Here is an 18,183-nt window from a genome sequence, read left to right on the forward strand (position 1 = left end):
CGCGCGGGGCACGCCGGGATCGCCGCGCGCCGAGCCGCGCCTCCCATGGTGCCCCGCGGCGGCTGAATGGGGCAGAGCCAAGATGGCGGCGAGCGCGGCCCCGGCGGGCGGCGGGTCCCTGTTCGAGTGCCCCAGCTGGTGAGCGGCCGAGGGGATGAGGGGCGCGGGGCCGCGCTCCCCGGGGCCGCAGAGTGCTGGCCGGGCCGGCGGGGTCCGGGCGCGGCCCTCGGGTGCCGCCATCGACAGCGCCGCGGGGGGCCCGGGGCCTCCCTGCGGTGCCGAGGCTTTTCTAAGAGCTCAGGCAGAATCCGTGCTGTGGTAGGAATGAAATATCCTGCTCGGGGGGTGTGTCCGGCACGGGAAATATGTCAGCTTGGAACTGGGCTGGGGTTTATTTAGCTTGAGTTCAGAAGTCAGGGCTGAGCGGAGAGCTGCAGAAGCAGCATCGCCACCGTGCCTTGGGCTGGGCTAGAGGTGGGGAGCCGCGGTGGAAGGGATCCCTGAAAATGTCCTGCCTCGCCCTCCTGCCGGGAGCAGAGCTCGCCATCAGGGTGCCCTTGGTCATTTGTTCTGTCTTTTGATCATCGCTGAAGAGATCGTGGCTCTCCTGCCTTTTTTGGGTGCCGGAGCGCTGGGATGGGCACCGGGATGGGTACCTGAGGGATGGGATGGGTACCAGAGCATTGGGATGGGTACTAGAATGGATACAGCAGCACTGGGATGAGTACCAGGATGGGTACAGGAACACTGGGATGAGTACAGGAGCATTGGGATGGGTACAGCAGCACTGGAAGGGGTACCAGGATGGGTACCAGGGCACTGGGATGAGTACCAGGATGGGTACAGGAGCACTGGGATGGGTACCAGGATGGGTACCAGGGCACTGGGATGAGTACAGGAGCATTGGGATGGGTACAGGAGCACTGGGATGAGTACCAGGATGGGTACCAGGGCACTGGGATGAGTACAGGATGGGTACAGGAGCACTGGGATGGGTACCAGAGCACTGGGATGGGTACCAGGATGGGTACAGGAGCATTGGGATGGGTACAGCAGCACTGGGATGGGTACCAGGATGGTACAGGAGCATTGGGATGGGTACAACATCACTGGAAGGGGTACCAGGATGGGTACCAGGGCACTGGAAGGGGTACCAGGATGGGTACAGGAGGATTGGGATGGGTACCAGAGCACTGGGATGGGTACCAGGATGGGTACAGGAGCATTGGGATGGGTACAGCAGCACTGGGATGGGTACCAGGATGGGTAGAGGAGCATTGGGATGGGTACAGCAGCACTGGGATGGGTACCAGGATGGGTACAGGAGCATTGGGATGGGTACAGCAGCACTGGAAGGGGTACCAGGATGGGTACCAGGGCACTGGGTACCATGTTATTTTAAATCACACAAGCACCCCACCGTACCTGAGAGCTGGAGCTGTGGGCCCAGCCCTGCTGTCCCTGCAGAGCCCAGGCTGTCCCTGCTCACCCAGCTGTGCTGCAGCTCTCAGTGCTTTGTGACAGTGCTCATGTGTTGTAATTTAGACTTGGTTTTTAAGTGCCTGCTTTAGTTGGTAAACCCATTTCACCTTCTCGTGGAAGAGAATTCCTCATGTGATTTAGGGTCTTATTTGTGCTGAACATACACAGTAATAAATATCTGCATGAGACAGGATGGTGTTCCATAGGATGATGACACAATCGACCAGATAAAGCCAAAGATTGTTCTGGGTATTCAACTTGAAATTTGAAGTATCATCCATTTTTTTTTCCTCTAGTGTTTTTATACAACAGCAATCACAATATGCACTATAGTCCATGTAAATTGGAATGACTTGTACCTTTGAAAGCTGTAGATGGAGGAGCTGGGGAAATACAGCTTGTAAAATGCTCAGTCTCAGTGGATTGCATGCTGTTGCAGAAGAATTCCAAAAGAAATCCCATCTGGAGGAGAGAACTGTAACACCTGTAACTGTGAGGGTCTCTTCAGGTACCTGGTTTGTGTCTTTAGCAGGGTCTGACAGAGAGAGTTTCCCTGTGTTCCAGGTGGGATCTGGGAGATGATCCAAACCCAGGGGTCAGGGGGGCATCTTTGGGTGCCAGGTCCTGTTCTGTTCTCACATTTTTAAGGTTTTTTGTAATTCACTTATTGCAACCTGAATGTCCTTTTACAATAATATTCCACAATAGTTCTTGGGTACAGCAAAGTTCCTGTCTGGACTCTCCTCATACGTTGGAAGGAAACTTTTTGTTTTCTCTTGGACTCTGTTGTATGTTTGCACATTGTAATGGTTTTGGGGACCATTTTTTGTGTGTTTGTAGCTGTGAAGTAAAGAAGTGCCTGAGGCAATTTCATCCTGTCCAGTTGGCACGTGCAGACATGGCAGCTAACACCAGTGAGAGCTTTGTGTTTTTCCTTAGTGCTGCTTTTGAAACCCAGAAGCTGTTTCAGAAGAGGGAGAATGAAAAAGTGCAGGAAGGCAGCCTGGAGAGCTTCCAGTCACAGGGTTTGTGTTCTGAGTGAACCCAAAATGGGAAGTGTGGGGTGATGCTGGCTGGTGACAACCACGGCCTCGTCCCTTGGTGAAAGTGAGGAGCTCTCCTACCAGGTGCATTTATTCATTTCTGGTTATTTTTCTGTTCTGCAAAACAAGTAGAGTACATTTCATGCTAAAGCTCTGGATGCCTTCTGCTGACATCTGCTGAGCTGCAGCTTCCAGCCCATGGTTTTAAAGTGTTTGTTCCTTTCAGAGCCAAGCAAAGAGTGCACAGGTGTGATGTGGAGCCAGTCTGGGCCTTTCCCAGGCAGGATTCTCCAGACTGGAGGTGGTTTGCAGGAGCAGGCTTGGACCAGTAGTGCTCTTACTCAAAGCTCTGACTTAGGAGGGTGTAAAGGCACCCTGCAGGAAGCCTGGTCTTACACAAGCACCAAAAAGTCTCCTGTGCAGGCAGCACTGTAGGGCTTCATTCCAAGAGCTTTGGGTGACCAAAAGCATGGAGTTGCAGAGAGGCTTCACAGTCAGAAGCAGATTCTTCTGTAGTGAATTATCTTCAGTCTCCTCAACCTCTGTTAAAAGCAAAATCACAGTCTCTACTTATCTATTTATGTTCCTGCTCCTAAGGAAAGCTGGCTGGGGCCTGTGAACACCAATCGTATGAGGAATGCATCTAGATATAATCAAAATATCTGGATATAATCAAAAGGAGTAGCTTTTTTCCTTGCCTTTAAGTTGATGCCCATGCTTTTGAGGTTTGCCTCTATCATTTTACTTCTTCTTCCATAATTTGGATTATGGAACTATCTGAGTACCCCATTTCCAGAAAAGACTTCTGCACTGAAATTCCCAGTTTTCATCTGATTCAAGTTGTGGCTCTGATTCAGTTTTTGTGCTGTTATAGGTTGCTTCTTCATAATCCATACAACATTTATTCTTGTGTTTCCAGCAGCTAAACTCAAGACATATGAAAAACAGTGGTTGCCACTTTGCTGATGCCAGAACATGTTTATGCATGTACTGTAACTCCTCTGTACGTGTTAGCCAAGATTTGTGCATTTACAGTTGGCATAGAGAGAGTGCCAATACTTCCTGTAGTTAAAATTTACCCATTCCACGAGATCAGAAAATGTCTTTAGATAACAATTCGACATCTTAGTTTGTTGATTGAGACTTTTGCAAACCTTCTGAGCTGGCTTGAGGTAGTAAAAGTGATTTCTCTGAGGTGCAGGTTATCTGGTGTGTAGTTTTGAAGGGACCATCAGATGTTTAGTGGATACTGCCTGCCTGTCCTTTTCTCCTAGTGTAACTTGTATTTGGAATTGTGACTCTCTCTTTACTCTCTTTGACACATCAGTAGTGGGGATGTCAGATTTGTCCTGGGATGGACACACATTAGAAATAGTTTGTTTGAAAGCAGCACTTGTTTCTCTTCAGTTTCTTTGGCCAAGAGCTGGCTATTCATGGCAATGCTTTTACACAGATTTCTGGGGAGTATGAGCTCCAGAGTGCTGCAAATTCCACCGTCCTTGAAGCTGGACATGAAGGTGTGTGCATGAGTCACAGAGGCCAAGAGTTTTAGGAAGTGGCTAAATTTAGCTTCTGAGTCCATGTTTAGAAACCCAAATAATTGACCTAATTCTAAACTAATACAATAGAATTATGGCTGTCCTGTCTATGTCCTTAATAGCAGCAATTCCAAATTTCTTGTAGTGATTTACATCAGTCAGGCTGCTGAGTTTCAGCTGGTTGTAGGTATTATAACCCTGCTGGCATGTCAGCGTGGAATCTGCACTGTGCAAGAGATCCTGCTTTGTAAAATTTCAGTTCTCTTACTTGACACATTCCAGAGTGTTAATGGCCTTGTCCTTCTTTTCCAAAATGCTTTATCTTTGTTACAGAGACATGGCCTGGCCTGTGGAGCACGAGGTGGAGAAAGCAAGGAAACACAATTTTCTGTTTCTAGTACAGAAGAAAGATTTCTTTGCTTGTAGGTATTTAAATCTTTTAAAAACCTGTGCTGGAACCTGGTTTTGTTCAGTGGTATCCCTTGTAAATATTTAACTGCTGATCATTGTGAGCAGTTGGTGTCTCCTGTAAGGCCAGCAAATCCGTGTGTGCAGCTGCTGTGGGAAATCCCAAGCTGGGAATGCTCCTGTTCTCCTTGCCAGTCAGCTCTGTTAATTCTCTGGAAGGCTTCACATCCCCCCAGCAGTTTCAGGATTCAGGAGGCAGTCAGAGCACCCTGGGTCTCAGTCAAACTCACTCAACTAGTGGCCACCACAATCAGTGCATTTGCAGGTGTTATTTTCAGGTCACTTGCAGGATGCTGCCTGGGGAGGCCCTGGGGACTGTGATGCACCATCTGCAAGGTACAGAAGAAATTGCTTTTTTCTCATTTTCAAGCACAAGCACTTGTGCTGGAGCCAGGTTGTGATAGGAGAGCATTGGCCTTGGGCAGTGCTAAGGGCTCTGTGTTCTGTAGAGAGGACAATCTGCTGACCTCAAGTAATTCTTCATCCTTCAGAACAGTGTAGGAAAATTAGTTTAGTGGAGATTTTAGCACATAGTGGAAAAGTTTAGTGGAAAAGGACTTTTTTAACATCGGACATAAAATGGGAAAACACTGCTCTCCCATAGCAGCATAAGGCCAGCTTTCTAACAAACTTTCTTCTAGGAGATTTGTGCAAGCAATTTCCTTTTGTGTTTTACTCCTTGATCCGTGAGGTGTGAGGTCTGATGGGGCAGAGCATGTGGAGGGTGACTGATACTTCCAAATCCAGGCATTGCTTCTGATCCTTGGTGGCTCTGGAGCCAATTAGTTTTGAATATATAACTGAACAACCTTTCTGCTTTTTCCATTAAAAGACTTTTCAGGTCTCTAACTTGGGCAGCCTGAACTGTGACATTGACTTAAAATGTTCTAAAGGAGTTTTTTATCAGAAATTACTTCTGTGAATTTGTTTTCATGGTATCACAATCAGTATTTACAGCCTTCCTGTGTTTTGCAGGAATAGGTAGATGGGGGAAATACTGCCTACAAATATTCTCTACAGTCCAAAAGAAGCCAGAGAATAGGTAGATTTTTCCAGCACTTTAGTTCACAGCTGAAGGCACTGCCTTGTAATACTGCTGAGCTTGGTTTTTCTGTTGAAAATAAAGTTGAGGGTAGAAGCAGAGTAAAAATAAGAGCTAGGGTGAAACTAAAAGTAGAGGGGGCAATGAAAAAGCAGAGCTGGTATATAGCAGAACATGAACAGCAGACAGGATTCAGCTGTGCTGGAGCTCCTGGGGGCTCTCCTGTGACCTGACAGGTACTGGGAGGGAGTGCTAAAATGTGTTAGGACAGGCTGACCACTGAGCACCCAGGAAGAGATCACTGAAGGAAAAAGCAGAGGCCAGACTGAGTAAGAAGGAGACGTGTAGAATGAATTTGTTGAAAGGTTTACCTATTTGGAAGGAAAAAAAAAAAGGGGAAGTAACTGTTGTTTGATCAGAGTAAGGCTGGTGTGTGAAAATTACCAAAAATTGGGTTGCAGAGTAACCAGAACTTGGCAATTTCAGAGGAAGGGGGGAAAAAAGTTTTCCAGTGCTCACAGGCAGAAAGAAGGAATACTGAGAAATGGACAGGAATCCATGAAAGGAACCTGTGTTCCAGTGAAAACTGAGCACTGAGATCTGCAGGGAGCTCAGGAGCAGGCAGCAGTGCTCAGGTGTAGCCTGGCTGTAAGTTGCTCAAGCAGAACCCAAGAGGAGGAGCTTCCCTGGCTGTGCTGGAGGGACTTCAGCTCATCACACAGACCTTTGGGAACATTTCTGCTTGCTGGTCTGTCCCCCACATCACCATAATCCCATTTCACTGGTGAAGAATCACAGAATCACAGAATTTCTAGGTTGGAAGAGACCTTTAAGATCATCGAGTCCAACCCATGTTCTAACACCTCAACCAGATCATGGCACCAAGTGCCACATCCAGTCTTTTTCTAAACACATCCAGGGATGGTGACTCCCCCACCTCCCTGGGCAGATGATTCCAGTGTTTGACCACTCTTTCTGTGAAAAACTTCCTCCTTAATTCCAGCCTGGATCTCCCTTGGCGCAGCTTGGGACTGTGTCCTCTTGTTCTGTCTGTGGCTGCCCGGAGAAAGAGACCGACCCCAGCTCAGCACAGCCACCCTTCAGGAGGCTGAAGAGAGTGATGAGGTCACCTCTGAGTCTCCTTTTCTCCAGGCTGAACACCCCCAGCTCCCTCAGCCGTTCTTCATACGGCTTGTGTTCCCAGCCCCTCAGCAGCCTCGTTGCCTCCTCTGGACACGCTCAACATCTCAACGTCCCTCCTGAACTGAGGGGCCAGAGCTGGACACAGCACTCGAGGTGCTGCCTCACCAGAGCTGAGCACAGGGGCACAATGCCCTCCCTGCTCCTGCTGGCCACACCATTCCTCCTCTGGATGTGCTCAAGCCTCTCAACGTCCCTCCTGAACTGAGGGGCCAGAGCTGGACACAGCACTCGAGGTGCTGCCTCACCAGTGCCGAGTACAGGGGCACAATGACCTCCCTGCTCCTGCTGGCCACACCATTCCTGATCCTGGCCAGGATGCCATTGGCCTTGGCCACCTGGGCACACTGCTGGCTCATGTCCAGCCAGCTGTCACCAGCACCCCCAGGTCCCTTTCCACCTGAGCACTGTCCAGCCACACCGTCCCCAGCCTGTAACGCTGCAGGGGTTATTGGGGCCAAAGTGGAGACTCGGCACTTGGACTGATTGAACTCCATCCCATTGGATTCTGCCCATCCCTCCAACCATTCCAAGTCACCACTTGTGCTGGAGTTTAGCATCCTCTGCTTTTGCTGCTGCTGTTCATGGAAACAACAGGAGTCAGTATTAACCATGTACTTGTTAGGCTGGTGTATCCACAGTTTTTGGGAAGGGCCTGACAAGAAAACTTGTGAAAGTAACAAGTGGTCAGTTCAGAAAGGGCCAGAGAGATCTGGGCAGGCTGTAATGGATTGGAAACAAGAAAGGAAAATGCCCTGGAAAGAAATGAAGGAGAAATAACAGGAGACTGTGTTCTTACATGAAATTATTGAGAGGAGCTGACCTTGCAACACAGAAGAAACCTATAAATGTAAGGCACACCCCAGAAACGTGAACATCTGTATTTAACCCCTTCAAGCAACTTCAGCTACCAGTGACCTTTCTTTCTTCTCCAGCCACCCTGAGAACATCACTGCCCATTGTCACTGTTCCCTGGGCTGGCTCCGTGCACTGGGTAGAACGGGAACATGATCTCTGCAGAGTTCCTCAGCAGGGCAGCAGTGCAGCCAAGAACTAGGTCACTGCTGCTGCCTGGAAAGCTGCTCCAGCCTTAGAGACAAGCAGCAGAGATGTTACCTGTGAGCAAGTCCTAGAGATGCAGATTCTGAGATACCTGAGCAGAAAAAGATCCTTTGCTGCCAAGAGCTGAGGTATCCTGTGTGGTGCAGGTGGCACAGCAGCGTCCTGGCTTTGAGCACTGTGGGTGCCCAATATGTTCCTGCTGCCCCCATGAGCTCACCCCTTGCTGGCCTTGTCTTGCTGTGATCTGCTGAGTCCCTCAGGCCTCTGTGCTCCCTCTGCCCAGGTGGGAATGATGCTGCTGGCAGGTGAATTGCTCCAGGAGGTGAGCAGGAGCAGTGGGGCTGCTCTTTGTGTGGGGTGTGGTGGGGCAGGACTGTGCTGCAGAGGGCAGGGGTGCCTCTAGGACTGTGTTCCCTGTGTTGTGATCACAGGTGAGTGTGGAGGAACACTGGCTATTGCCCTGCACTTTGTAATACTACAGGTGTGTGCAGAGCCCCTTTGAGGTTTTTGCCATCACCATCCTAGAGGGGAAAGGTGGTAGAAGTTTCTGTTCCTCTCAACAGCCAAGGATAGAGATGTGCTATTTTGAGGGTGACATGAGGAAACAGAGCTCCTCAGCAAACAGTCCCAGCCTGTTCTCATCTCTGGTTGTTGGTCTCTTCCTGCCTCTTACCATGTGCTCTGTTTATTGTGTATATCAGATGGTTTTCACCTGGAGAGGTAAAGCTTGAGATGCTTCATGTCCTGTTACCTTCACTCTTACCATAAAAAAATCTTGGTTTATATGTTGTCAGAAGGAATTTGCAGAGAGGAAAAGAAAATTATGAGATTTTCATATTTTCCCCAAAATACTTCCACTTACATTTGTGTAGGTTTGGTCTGTAGCTCAAGCAGCTCTAATACTAATAATATTTTTATTAAATGTTTTGATACAATATTTTTCCTTTATTTTCCAGGGCAGGGAAACCACCACCTGGCTTACATCTGGATGTAGTCAAAGGAGACAAACTCATTGAGGTATGGAAGTAGGGTTTGATGGATTTGGTGTATCGTGTACATAGGCACCAGCAGCAGAACATTCCCCATCATTTTCCACACTTATTCATAACTATTTCCTTTCTCTCATGTATTCATTATCTTCAAATCAGTTTTTTTTCCTCTGAAACAGTGAATGAAGTGACTTTTCCCTTGCCTGTGCAAGGCAGCCTCGTGCCATGCAGGGCTTCCATCAGTTAATCCTCTTCCCTTTGTACTGCTTGTTTGAGAAACCTGTCTGGTCAGTTAATTTTTTTATTTTGCACTACAGTCAGATTAACCAGGCATCCTGTATTTTGCAAGAGTGCTGCTCTGTCCTACAGTATGAAATACAGTTTGATTTGATTTTTCCTCCCACGTTCGGGATCTGTGAACAGTGTTGTGATCAGCACAGATACAGCGAGTTATTTTTATTGCAGCACCACCTCATCCTCTATTTCATATTTTGTCTTATATCACACTGAAGGTAATAAATAAAGTCTCCTTACCATTGCTGACAGAGAGAACCCACACCAGTGAATGTATTTCAGTGTGGAGAGACTCCTAACGTGAAGCTGGCTGGAACAGAAATGTTTCTGGGTGTAGTGTTTGATACTGGCCAAATGCCAGGCACCCACAAAAGTCACTCACTTATAAAATTAATGAAGGGCTCATGAGTTGAGATAAGGATGGGGTGAAAAAAAACAACTCTGAGGGCAAAACAGGTTCGAATTTAAAAGCATAAAGTAAATGTATTGTTAACAGAGTCAGAGGAGGCTAACATGAAGTAAAATAAGCCTTTAGAACACCTTCCTTCCCCCAGCCCTTCCCCATTTTCCACCGACAGCGCAGGGAGATTTGGTGGGGGCGTGGGGGTTTGGGTCAGTTCATCACTTGAGATCTTCACTTTGCTCAGGGAGAGGAGTCTTCTCTCTGCTGTGCCATGGGGTCCCTCCCACGGGCAAACAGTCTTCCCAAAACTGCTGTGGCATAGGTCACTCCATGGGGTGCAGTTTTCTAAGGCTGGGCTGCTCTACTTTGGAAGCAAAAGACCCTCTCTCTCCATTTGGGTCTCCACTGGATCTCAGCTTTCTCTGGCATCCACCCACTCCAGTGGGAGCCCTTTTCCCACGGGCTGAGGGTGGATCTCTGCCTCCCCCATGGATCCCCAGGGGCTGTGGGTGGATCTCTGCATCCCCCGTGGATCCCCACAGGCTGTGGGTGGATCTCTGCATCCCCCGTGGATCCCCACGGGCTGTGGGTGGATCTGTGCATCCCCCATGGATCCCCAGGGGCTGAGGGTGGATCTCTGCATGCCCCATGGATCCCCACAGGCTGTGGGTGGATCTCTGCATCCCCTGTGGATCCCCACGGGCTGTGGGTGATCTCTGCATCCCCCATGGATCCCCACAGGCTGTGGGTGATCTCTGCATGCCCCATGGATCCCCACAGGCTGTGGGTGGATCTCTGCCTCCCCCATGGATCCCCAGGGGCTGTGGGTGGATCTCTGCATCCCCCGTGGATCCCCACGGGCTGTGGGTGGATCTCTGCATCCCCCGTGGATCCCCACGGGCTGTGGGTGGATCTGTGCATCCCCCATGGATCCCCAGGGGCTGAGGGTGGATCTCTGCATGCCCCATGGATCCCCACAGGCTGTGGGTAGATCTCTGCATCCCCCGTGGATCCCCAGGGGCTGAGGGTGGATCTCTGCATCCCCTGTGGATCCCCACGGGCTGTGGGTGGATCTCTGCATCCCCCGTGGATCCCCAGGGGCTGAGGGTGGATCTCTGCATCCCCTGTGGATCCCCACGGGCTGTGGGTGGATCTCTGCATCCCCCGTGGATCCCCAGGGGCTGAGGGTGGATCTCTGCATCCCCCATGGATCCCCATGGGCTGTGGATGATCTCTGCATCCCCCATGGATCCCCATGGGCTGTGGGTGATCTCTGCATCCCCCATGGATCCCCACGGGCTGTGGGTGGATCTCTGCATCCCCCGTGGATCCCCAGGGGCTGAGGGTGGATCTCTGCATCCCCTGTGGATCCCTACAGGCTGTGGGTGGATCTCTGCCTCCCCCGTGGACTTCATGGATTACAGGGGCACAGCTGTTTCACCATGGTCTCACCACAGCCTGCAGAGGAATCTCAGCTCTGGCACCTGGAGCATCTCCTCCCCCTTCTTCTCCACTGCCCTTGGTGCCACCATGGTGTTTTCCCTCACGTGTTTTCCTCAGCTCCCCTCTTCTCTGTCTAGAAGGAAAAACTGCTGCTGGTAGGTACCATTGCCAACAAGTTCCACTAATTTAAATATTCTTGCAAGATCCCACAGTGCCGAGGTAAACAGCACTTGGATGTGATGCTGGTGATCAATAGGGGTGGCAGAGAGTTTTTCAGTTTTGTCTTTTCTGGTAGCCAGCAGTAACCAAGGAGGAGCACTGTTAAATCCTGTGGGATTGTTACTGAGCACTTGATACTAACCGAGCCATCGGTGTCCCAGCCTCGTGCAGAGGCCCTGGGGTCACCCTGTGATTGCTGGGTCTGCAAAGTGCAACAGCAAAACAGCCATGCAGTGTTTAAGCTCAGTGTGTGAAGGAAGACACTGGGTTATAGCTCAGAGGCACAGAACATTTTGGAAACAATAAAATTATCTTCTCCGTTGATGATTTGTTGCAGTACTTCCATGAGTTTGCAACATCTCTCGGAAGTGCTGCCAGTCAGAGCAGTATTGTTTGTGTGTAACAGGCAAGTGAAAACTTACAGGATGCTTTTGGTTTCAGTTGTGGACAAGAATGAGAAATGGTTTGATGAGTTTTTGTGGTAACTGAAATTGTGAGGTAACTGCTTGCAGAGCTGATCAGTGTTTGTGGAGGAATAAATCAGCTTTCATTTGGTATCAGAGCTATGTTTATACAGGACTTATTTTCGAATTTGCAATAAAAGGAAAAGTTACTACTCATCTTTTTTTAGAGTATGGAATCATAGAATTCACGAGTGCAAAGGTGTTGAGCATGGGAAGAGTCCGAGTGCTAAACCAAATGAGTAAGGAACTGCAGAATATGGAATGTAAATCCAATGCTGGGAAATTAAATCCCCAGAAAACCTTACCAGGGTTCCTCAAAAGATGTGATGTAACAAACAGTTACGATGTTTTTGGATCAAAAGCTGGATGAAACAACTCTAATCCTAAGGGAAAATAGCAGTAAGACTCATGAAATTATGGTCAAGAAATGCAAGGAAAAGCCTCACAAAGGCACACTGACATGTAGAGCATTCAGGGAGGAAGTGGAGGGGTCTGTTTGCAGGTGGAATTAAAAAATTAAATAAAATTCAACCAGAGAGGATTGAGGAGACCACATACTCTTCATCTGTGGCTTATACTTTCTGGTTAACTCTGGAGGTCTTGTGGAAACCAGCATTTCTGAAGAGACAGAAAGTGATGATGAAGTGCCCAGGTGAGAGCAGCACCCAATAAACTCAATAGAGTGATTTCTCATGGTTTTAATCTGAATATTCTGAGGCTTTGAGATGCATTGCTCTGCCCCAGACTGACCAATTCAGAGGAGACACCTGCATGTTTTACATCTCTCAGTTGGAGGAAAATCACTTGCATTTTGCATTTGCACTTCATTTGTCAATAGACCACTTCCTTACAGGTGAATTGCCAATTGAGCTGTCATTGCTGCCTTATTAAATGAGATGTGGACTCACAAAGATTTTTTTGGGGGTTGAAATCTAAGTATTTGCACTCTTTGGGATTTTCTGCCAGCCTGTGTATCACGGAGGGGATTGATGGAGTTCTCATTCTATCTAGCTGTTTGTTTCCACAGCATTGCTTGAAATTTAATAATCTTGTAGTGCTGGGTGAAACTGGCCAGAGGTTTAGAAGTTATTTGGTTTACTAGTGGGTGTCAGAGCTGATAAATATGCACACCTTGATCACCTAATGCTCTTTTTTTAAGATGGTAGGCCAAAATATGTTAGTCAGTGGATTTCACAAAGCAGCTGCTGTCATGAACTGATGCTTTAATTGTATACCTTGGGTTGGGGGGAATATGACATTTAACAGAGTATTATCTAAGGGACCAATCAATCATAAAATTGTCATGATGCATACAAGCGTGAGTTGTTCAATGAATTCCTTTAAACATGCAGAAATAAATGCTTATTACTGAATGCCAGATGATGAGAACTTGCACTGTGGGGACTGATAGATATTCAGCAGAACACTGGAAAATTCAACCTGGAAAATATACAGCATCTGTGTGGGGGAAAAAATCAGAAAAAAAACCAGCAGGGAAGTGACGTGTGACTGTAGCAGTGCTAAAGCCATAGCTGGTAGGCAGGTGAAGAGGTGTGATTGGCAAGGTGATCTGCAGTAGATGCTCAAGTCCATGATGGGATTGTTGTCCTCACAGATAAGGCAGGGGAGTATAAACACTGCGTCTTGTTCCAGTCTGTCTCCTTATTTTCTGTATGACTTGGTGGTGCCCAGAGCCAGTGACTGAGTGTGTGCTCCTTGTGTCATCTGAGAGCTCAGGAATGCCCAGCCCAGCCCCCTGGCCTGGGCACACACTGGCTGCTTGGAGCTGAGCTGTGACTGCCTTGTACCTGGCACAGGGAGGAGCAAACACCTGCTTGGCTGGAGAGGGAGATCCTTGGCATCACCCCCGGTGCCTCCCCGGAGCAGCTGGGACCTGCCAGAGGCAGACTGATCCCGCCCACCCAAATGGGGGGAGATGAACACAGGGCAAAAAAGGCTTTGCAGGCCAAAAGCTTTGCTCAGACACGTGGCAGTGGGATAGAAGAGAGGATTGAATAGCTGGGAATGCGGGGAGGGAAATCCAGGTGCTCAAGCAGGCAGAATGTCAGTTCATCTCAGACCATCTCGTGGAAGCAACGCTCTCCTGAACCAAGATGGGGGTTTTTTCAATGGAAGATGTGTCAGCATTCCCTGGATGGTGCTACTGAAACACGTGGGCTTTGGTAAATGTTTCAAAAAGCAGGAGAAGCCTGTCAGCAGATACATGATGTGCAGCCAGCCTTTGCCTTGTGCAGCTAGAGCAGGGAAGTACAGATGAGATGAAGTTCTTGGGCTGCAGTGAGAAGGTTCTGCACATGGCCTGCTCAGAACTGCAGCATTCAGGGGCAAGGAGTTCCTTTAACACCATCTGGTAACAGAAATACTGTAGGACTTTGTCTACATGTCCCTCACTTTACACAGATGTTTATGTAACTAATATTAAGAGTTGTAAGATGTTTTTAAAGAAGATATTAGAACTAGGATCAAGAAAGAAGAAATACCTGAAATTAATGGTTTACTTGAATAGACTAATACAGATTCAGATCACACCACATGCTCAGTGTAGTTTTGCCCCTTTATGCCAGAGGTCTGAAGTCTCCTGTAGGCCCATTTCTGTACTGAAGTGTAATTTTCTGTCCTGTATCACACTGGAGATAACCAAGCACGGCTTCCTGTCTTAGACAAAGCCTGAGTTCATCCATCGAGGAATGTGTTAAAGTCTCTGGGAGCAGATGCCAGAGAAAATCTGCTGTATGAGGTAGTCTAATGCTTTGAAGAGTGCTGTCCTTCCCACAATGTCCAGTGTTGGCTGGTAAAGGGAATAACTGGGACTTTCCCAAATTCAGCTGTTCTGATTTTATAAAGAGCAGACTTGAGTTTATATATTTAACAGTGCCAGACTAAACTGAAATATTGATGAGCTGTTGATGCTTTGTCTTGAATTTATTCTACTTATTCATGTTCTTGAATTTTTTTCAGGATGATCCAAAAGATTCTAGGAGTCTAATATGCTTCTCTGTTTGATATTCTACCTCAGAAACTCATCATTGATGAGAAGAAATACTATCTCTTTGGGAGAAATCCTGATCTCTGTGATTTTACCATTGACCACCAGTCTTGCTCTCGGGTCCATGCTGCCTTGGTCTATCACAAACATCTCAAGAGGGTTTTCCTCATAGATCTGAACAGCAGTAAGTAGTGTGGCATTTAACCAGACAGAAGAGCTGTGTTTCGGTGCTTAAACATTCTGAATCTGAGACACTTTTCCCTTTCCATTGTTGTCTGCACTGTGGGCAAATGGATATAATTTGAATTTGCATTGCAGGGAAAGACAAGGGTTAGGGCGAAGGAGTGTTAGCTCCAGTCAGCCTACAGCTGCCTCACTGAGTGTTTCAAACATTTCTGACTTGTAAGAGGCCAAAAGAGAGGAGGAAAGTGTCTTGACCTTCTCGTCACAATTTTAGTGAAGCCTTGTCTTCCGAGAGTGATTTCCCAAGGTCTAAAACCTGTCAGGTGTTTTTTTGCACTGTCCAGACAGTACAGTGGGACCTGCAGGAATGCAGAAAGTACAAGGTGTTTGTAGTTTATTTCCAGTGATTTTCTGAGGACTTCTGGTGTGTGTTACCTCAGTTTGTGAGATGGTGGCTCTACATAGCTGATGCTTTCAGCAGTACCTCAGTGCCTTGTACCTTGGAACTATTGTTACCGTTTCTGAGATTCTCACACTGCAATACCATGATCCCGAGCTCAACAGGCTATTTTGCGTTTTGATGTCCTCAGCACATGGCACGTTCCTGGGCCACATCCGTTTGGAAGCTCACAAACCCCAGCAGATCCCCATTGACTCCACGGTTTCCTTCGGCGCCTCCACCCGCGCGTACACCCTGCGCGAGAAGCCGCAGACGCTGCCCTCGGCTGTGAAGGGGGATGAGAAGATGGGTGGTGAGGATGAGGAGCTGAAGGGTTTGCTGGGGCTGCCAGAGGAGGAGACAGAACTGGATGTGAGTATATGTCACCATGATATTTTCTGAAAAATCCCTTTGACGGGATTTCTTCTCCTGGGAAGCTTCAGCTTCTCCCTGTTTCGCTGCTTTGGAATGTGATTTGGAGATTGTTTATCCAGAATGTGAATTATTTTATTTTAATGACCAGTCATGGTCCAGCTGTGTCGAGGCCCTGAGGAGTCACGAGTTTTTATTATTCATTCTTGTCAAGTCTCCTGATCTATCTTTTCTCTTTCTTTAGTATAGTTTCAGTATAGCATTATTTAATATAATATCATATCATAAGATAATAAATCAGCCTTCTGAGAACTTGGAGTCAGATTCTCATCTCTCACCTCGTCCTGGGGATCCTCACAAACACCACAAGTATGATGGCACACTGCCTTGATGGCATTTCCAGCAAGGACAGCCTTCCCCCTTTGTTTGCTTAGTCATGGAATCATTTAGGTTGGAAAAGTCCTTTAAGATCATCAGGTCCATAAATGTAACACTGAAGTGGAACCTAAACAGTGTCCTGTGGTCTTCTGATGTGCACAGTCATGTGATTAAATCAGACTTCATTTGTTTCTAAATTTGCTGTAGAATCTGACAGAGTTTAATACAGCCCACAACAAAAGGATCTCCACCCTGACCATTGAGGAGGGGAACCTGGACATCCAGAGGCCAAAGCGGAAGCGGAAGAACTCCCGAGTGACGTTCAGTGATGACGACGAGATCATCAATCCGGGTAAGGAGCTTGCTTTAATCCTCAGCTGATGCCCTTCAGCACCTCCTTCCAGGATGTTCATAGAGATTCCTCACGGGTGCACATGGATAAGGAGAAGACAAATTTGACAGTCAGTATTTGGGATCTGCTATTTCACAGAAGCTGCCGCCACGTCTCACTGAAGTCTGGGACCTCTTTCTGTTTGTTCTGTTCTGCCTGTGAAGTAACTGCAAGCTCTGAGCAGGATGGGGATATCAAACTCAGCTTCATTGTTCAGTGCTCTGTCAGATACTGGAGAAATGTCAGGGGTCCAAAAGGAGGAGGGTGGTTTACATTTTTTGCCCTCTTTAGAATCTCAATGGGAGCAGAACTTGTTTGCTTTTCACCTGTCCTTTAATGCTTTCTTTGCTGTTGCCTCTGGGATGTCTCTAGCTCAGAGGGTTTTGCTACTTTTCTGCACATCTGAACCAAGTCATCCCTAATCCTCATTCTAACTGATGCATTTGAAGATGTATCCAATTCCAAATTAGTCCTTTTTTTTTTTCTCCCTTAGCTGTTCTGTATTAATGGCATTCTTATCAATCATACTTTATTTGGATAATATTCCTGTTAATAAGAGCAGCTAATTAATAGCAGGTATTGTGAAATACAGTGTGGAGGTGGTTCCTTTGGCACCTAGAGTGACCATTTTGGTTTATAATGTTCAGTTCAGTGCTCAGAACATCCTAATGCAAACACCAATCATTCTCATCACAAAAAAAAAAAAAAGATAATTTTCCAGCCTTTCAGAGACTGACTGCTTCTGGCTCCTGCTTCAAGGCCCCCCAAGGACTTTAGGGACCAGCTGCTGTGCCTTTAGCACACGCAGAGCCTTGTCAGCAGCAGCTTTCAGCCCAAACTCCAGCCTGTCTGATCCCAAACCACTCATCCAGCTGCTCCCATTCTCCATTTGAGGGAAAGCCAGGATGCCTGATGAGCCACCTGGAGACAAAGCCACTGATGTTCCTCCTTTTATTTGGTCACACTTCTGCTTTCTGGGAGCTGCTGGAGTGCTGGCTTTGGGAGGAGAAGGTCTGTTCCCAGTTTTTCTTACAGATTCCTTTACCCTGTTATTTTTTTTTCTTGAGCTAGGTCTTATGAGCTCTTAGAGAAACATATTACACTTGAGATGGCTTAGCTACTTCAGTGGTATAAAATTAGCAGGATGGCTTTTGAAGTATGTTGGAAACAGAAAAGTTTTAATAAAAGGCAAAATAACAAAGCTCTTTACAGAGAAAACACAAGCTGGGGTAAGAGGCTCTTGTTCTTGGTAAAAATACTCTACCAGAGTGATTATTTCTTTTGTTCTCTTCTTTTTCTAGTGAACTGTTTAGGCAGGACTTTTTGGCTTCTGTCTAATTGGGTATCCTTGGGTTTGAGGTGAAGTCCCCAAGGTCCTATGAGGTGTCTTTTTACCTAATTGAGGAGAGAAACTTCTGGGCTTTTTTCCTTTTTAAAGAGACAAGGGATAATTTGGTCACTCCATCAACAGGGGGGCACATTCCTACATTACCCCAGAGAGGTTGTTTTTCCATGTGCTCACTGAACCCATCCCTGGCTGTGCTCACTGAACCCATCCCTGGCTGTGCTCACTGAACCCATCCCTGTTCTTGCTTTGCAGAGGACGTGGACCCGTCTGTGGGGCGGTTCCGGAACATGGTACAGACAGCAGTGGTCCCTGTTAAGGTATGGGGTGACTCCTGACCCTTTCTCATTAGCACATTACATTGATGAACTCACTTTATGATTTATGAATTGCACCTTAGAAACAGGGTGCTCCCACATGG

The 18,183-nt window shown here is 47.5% G+C and overlaps 1 protein-coding gene and 1 non-coding gene across 2 annotated transcripts in view; both read left to right on the forward strand.

Moving 5' to 3' along the window:
• The window catches only part of PPP1R8 (protein phosphatase 1 regulatory subunit 8), a 21,769-nt gene continuing 3,586 nt past the window's right edge, over nt 1–18,183 (forward strand). Inside the window, exons 1-6 of the mRNA XM_038160873.1 lie at nt 1–138; nt 8,792–8,852; nt 14,685–14,838; nt 15,428–15,648; nt 16,234–16,378; nt 18,018–18,082. Coding sequence (XP_038016801.1) covers nt 83–138; nt 8,792–8,852; nt 14,685–14,838; nt 15,428–15,648; nt 16,234–16,378; nt 18,018–18,082 — 702 coding nt within the window. The 5' untranslated portion in view covers nt 1–82. The remainder of the gene's footprint in view (nt 139–8,791; nt 8,853–14,684; nt 14,839–15,427; nt 15,649–16,233; nt 16,379–18,017; nt 18,083–18,183) is intronic.
• LOC119711249 lies at nt 11,309–11,472 on the forward strand. The gene has a single exon (XR_005259686.1).

Source organism: Motacilla alba, chromosome 23 (assembly GCF_015832195.1).
Source record: "Motacilla alba alba isolate MOTALB_02 chromosome 23, Motacilla_alba_V1.0_pri, whole genome shotgun sequence".
In the NCBI taxonomy this organism is placed as follows: Eukaryota; Metazoa; Chordata; class Aves; order Passeriformes; family Motacillidae; genus Motacilla; species Motacilla alba.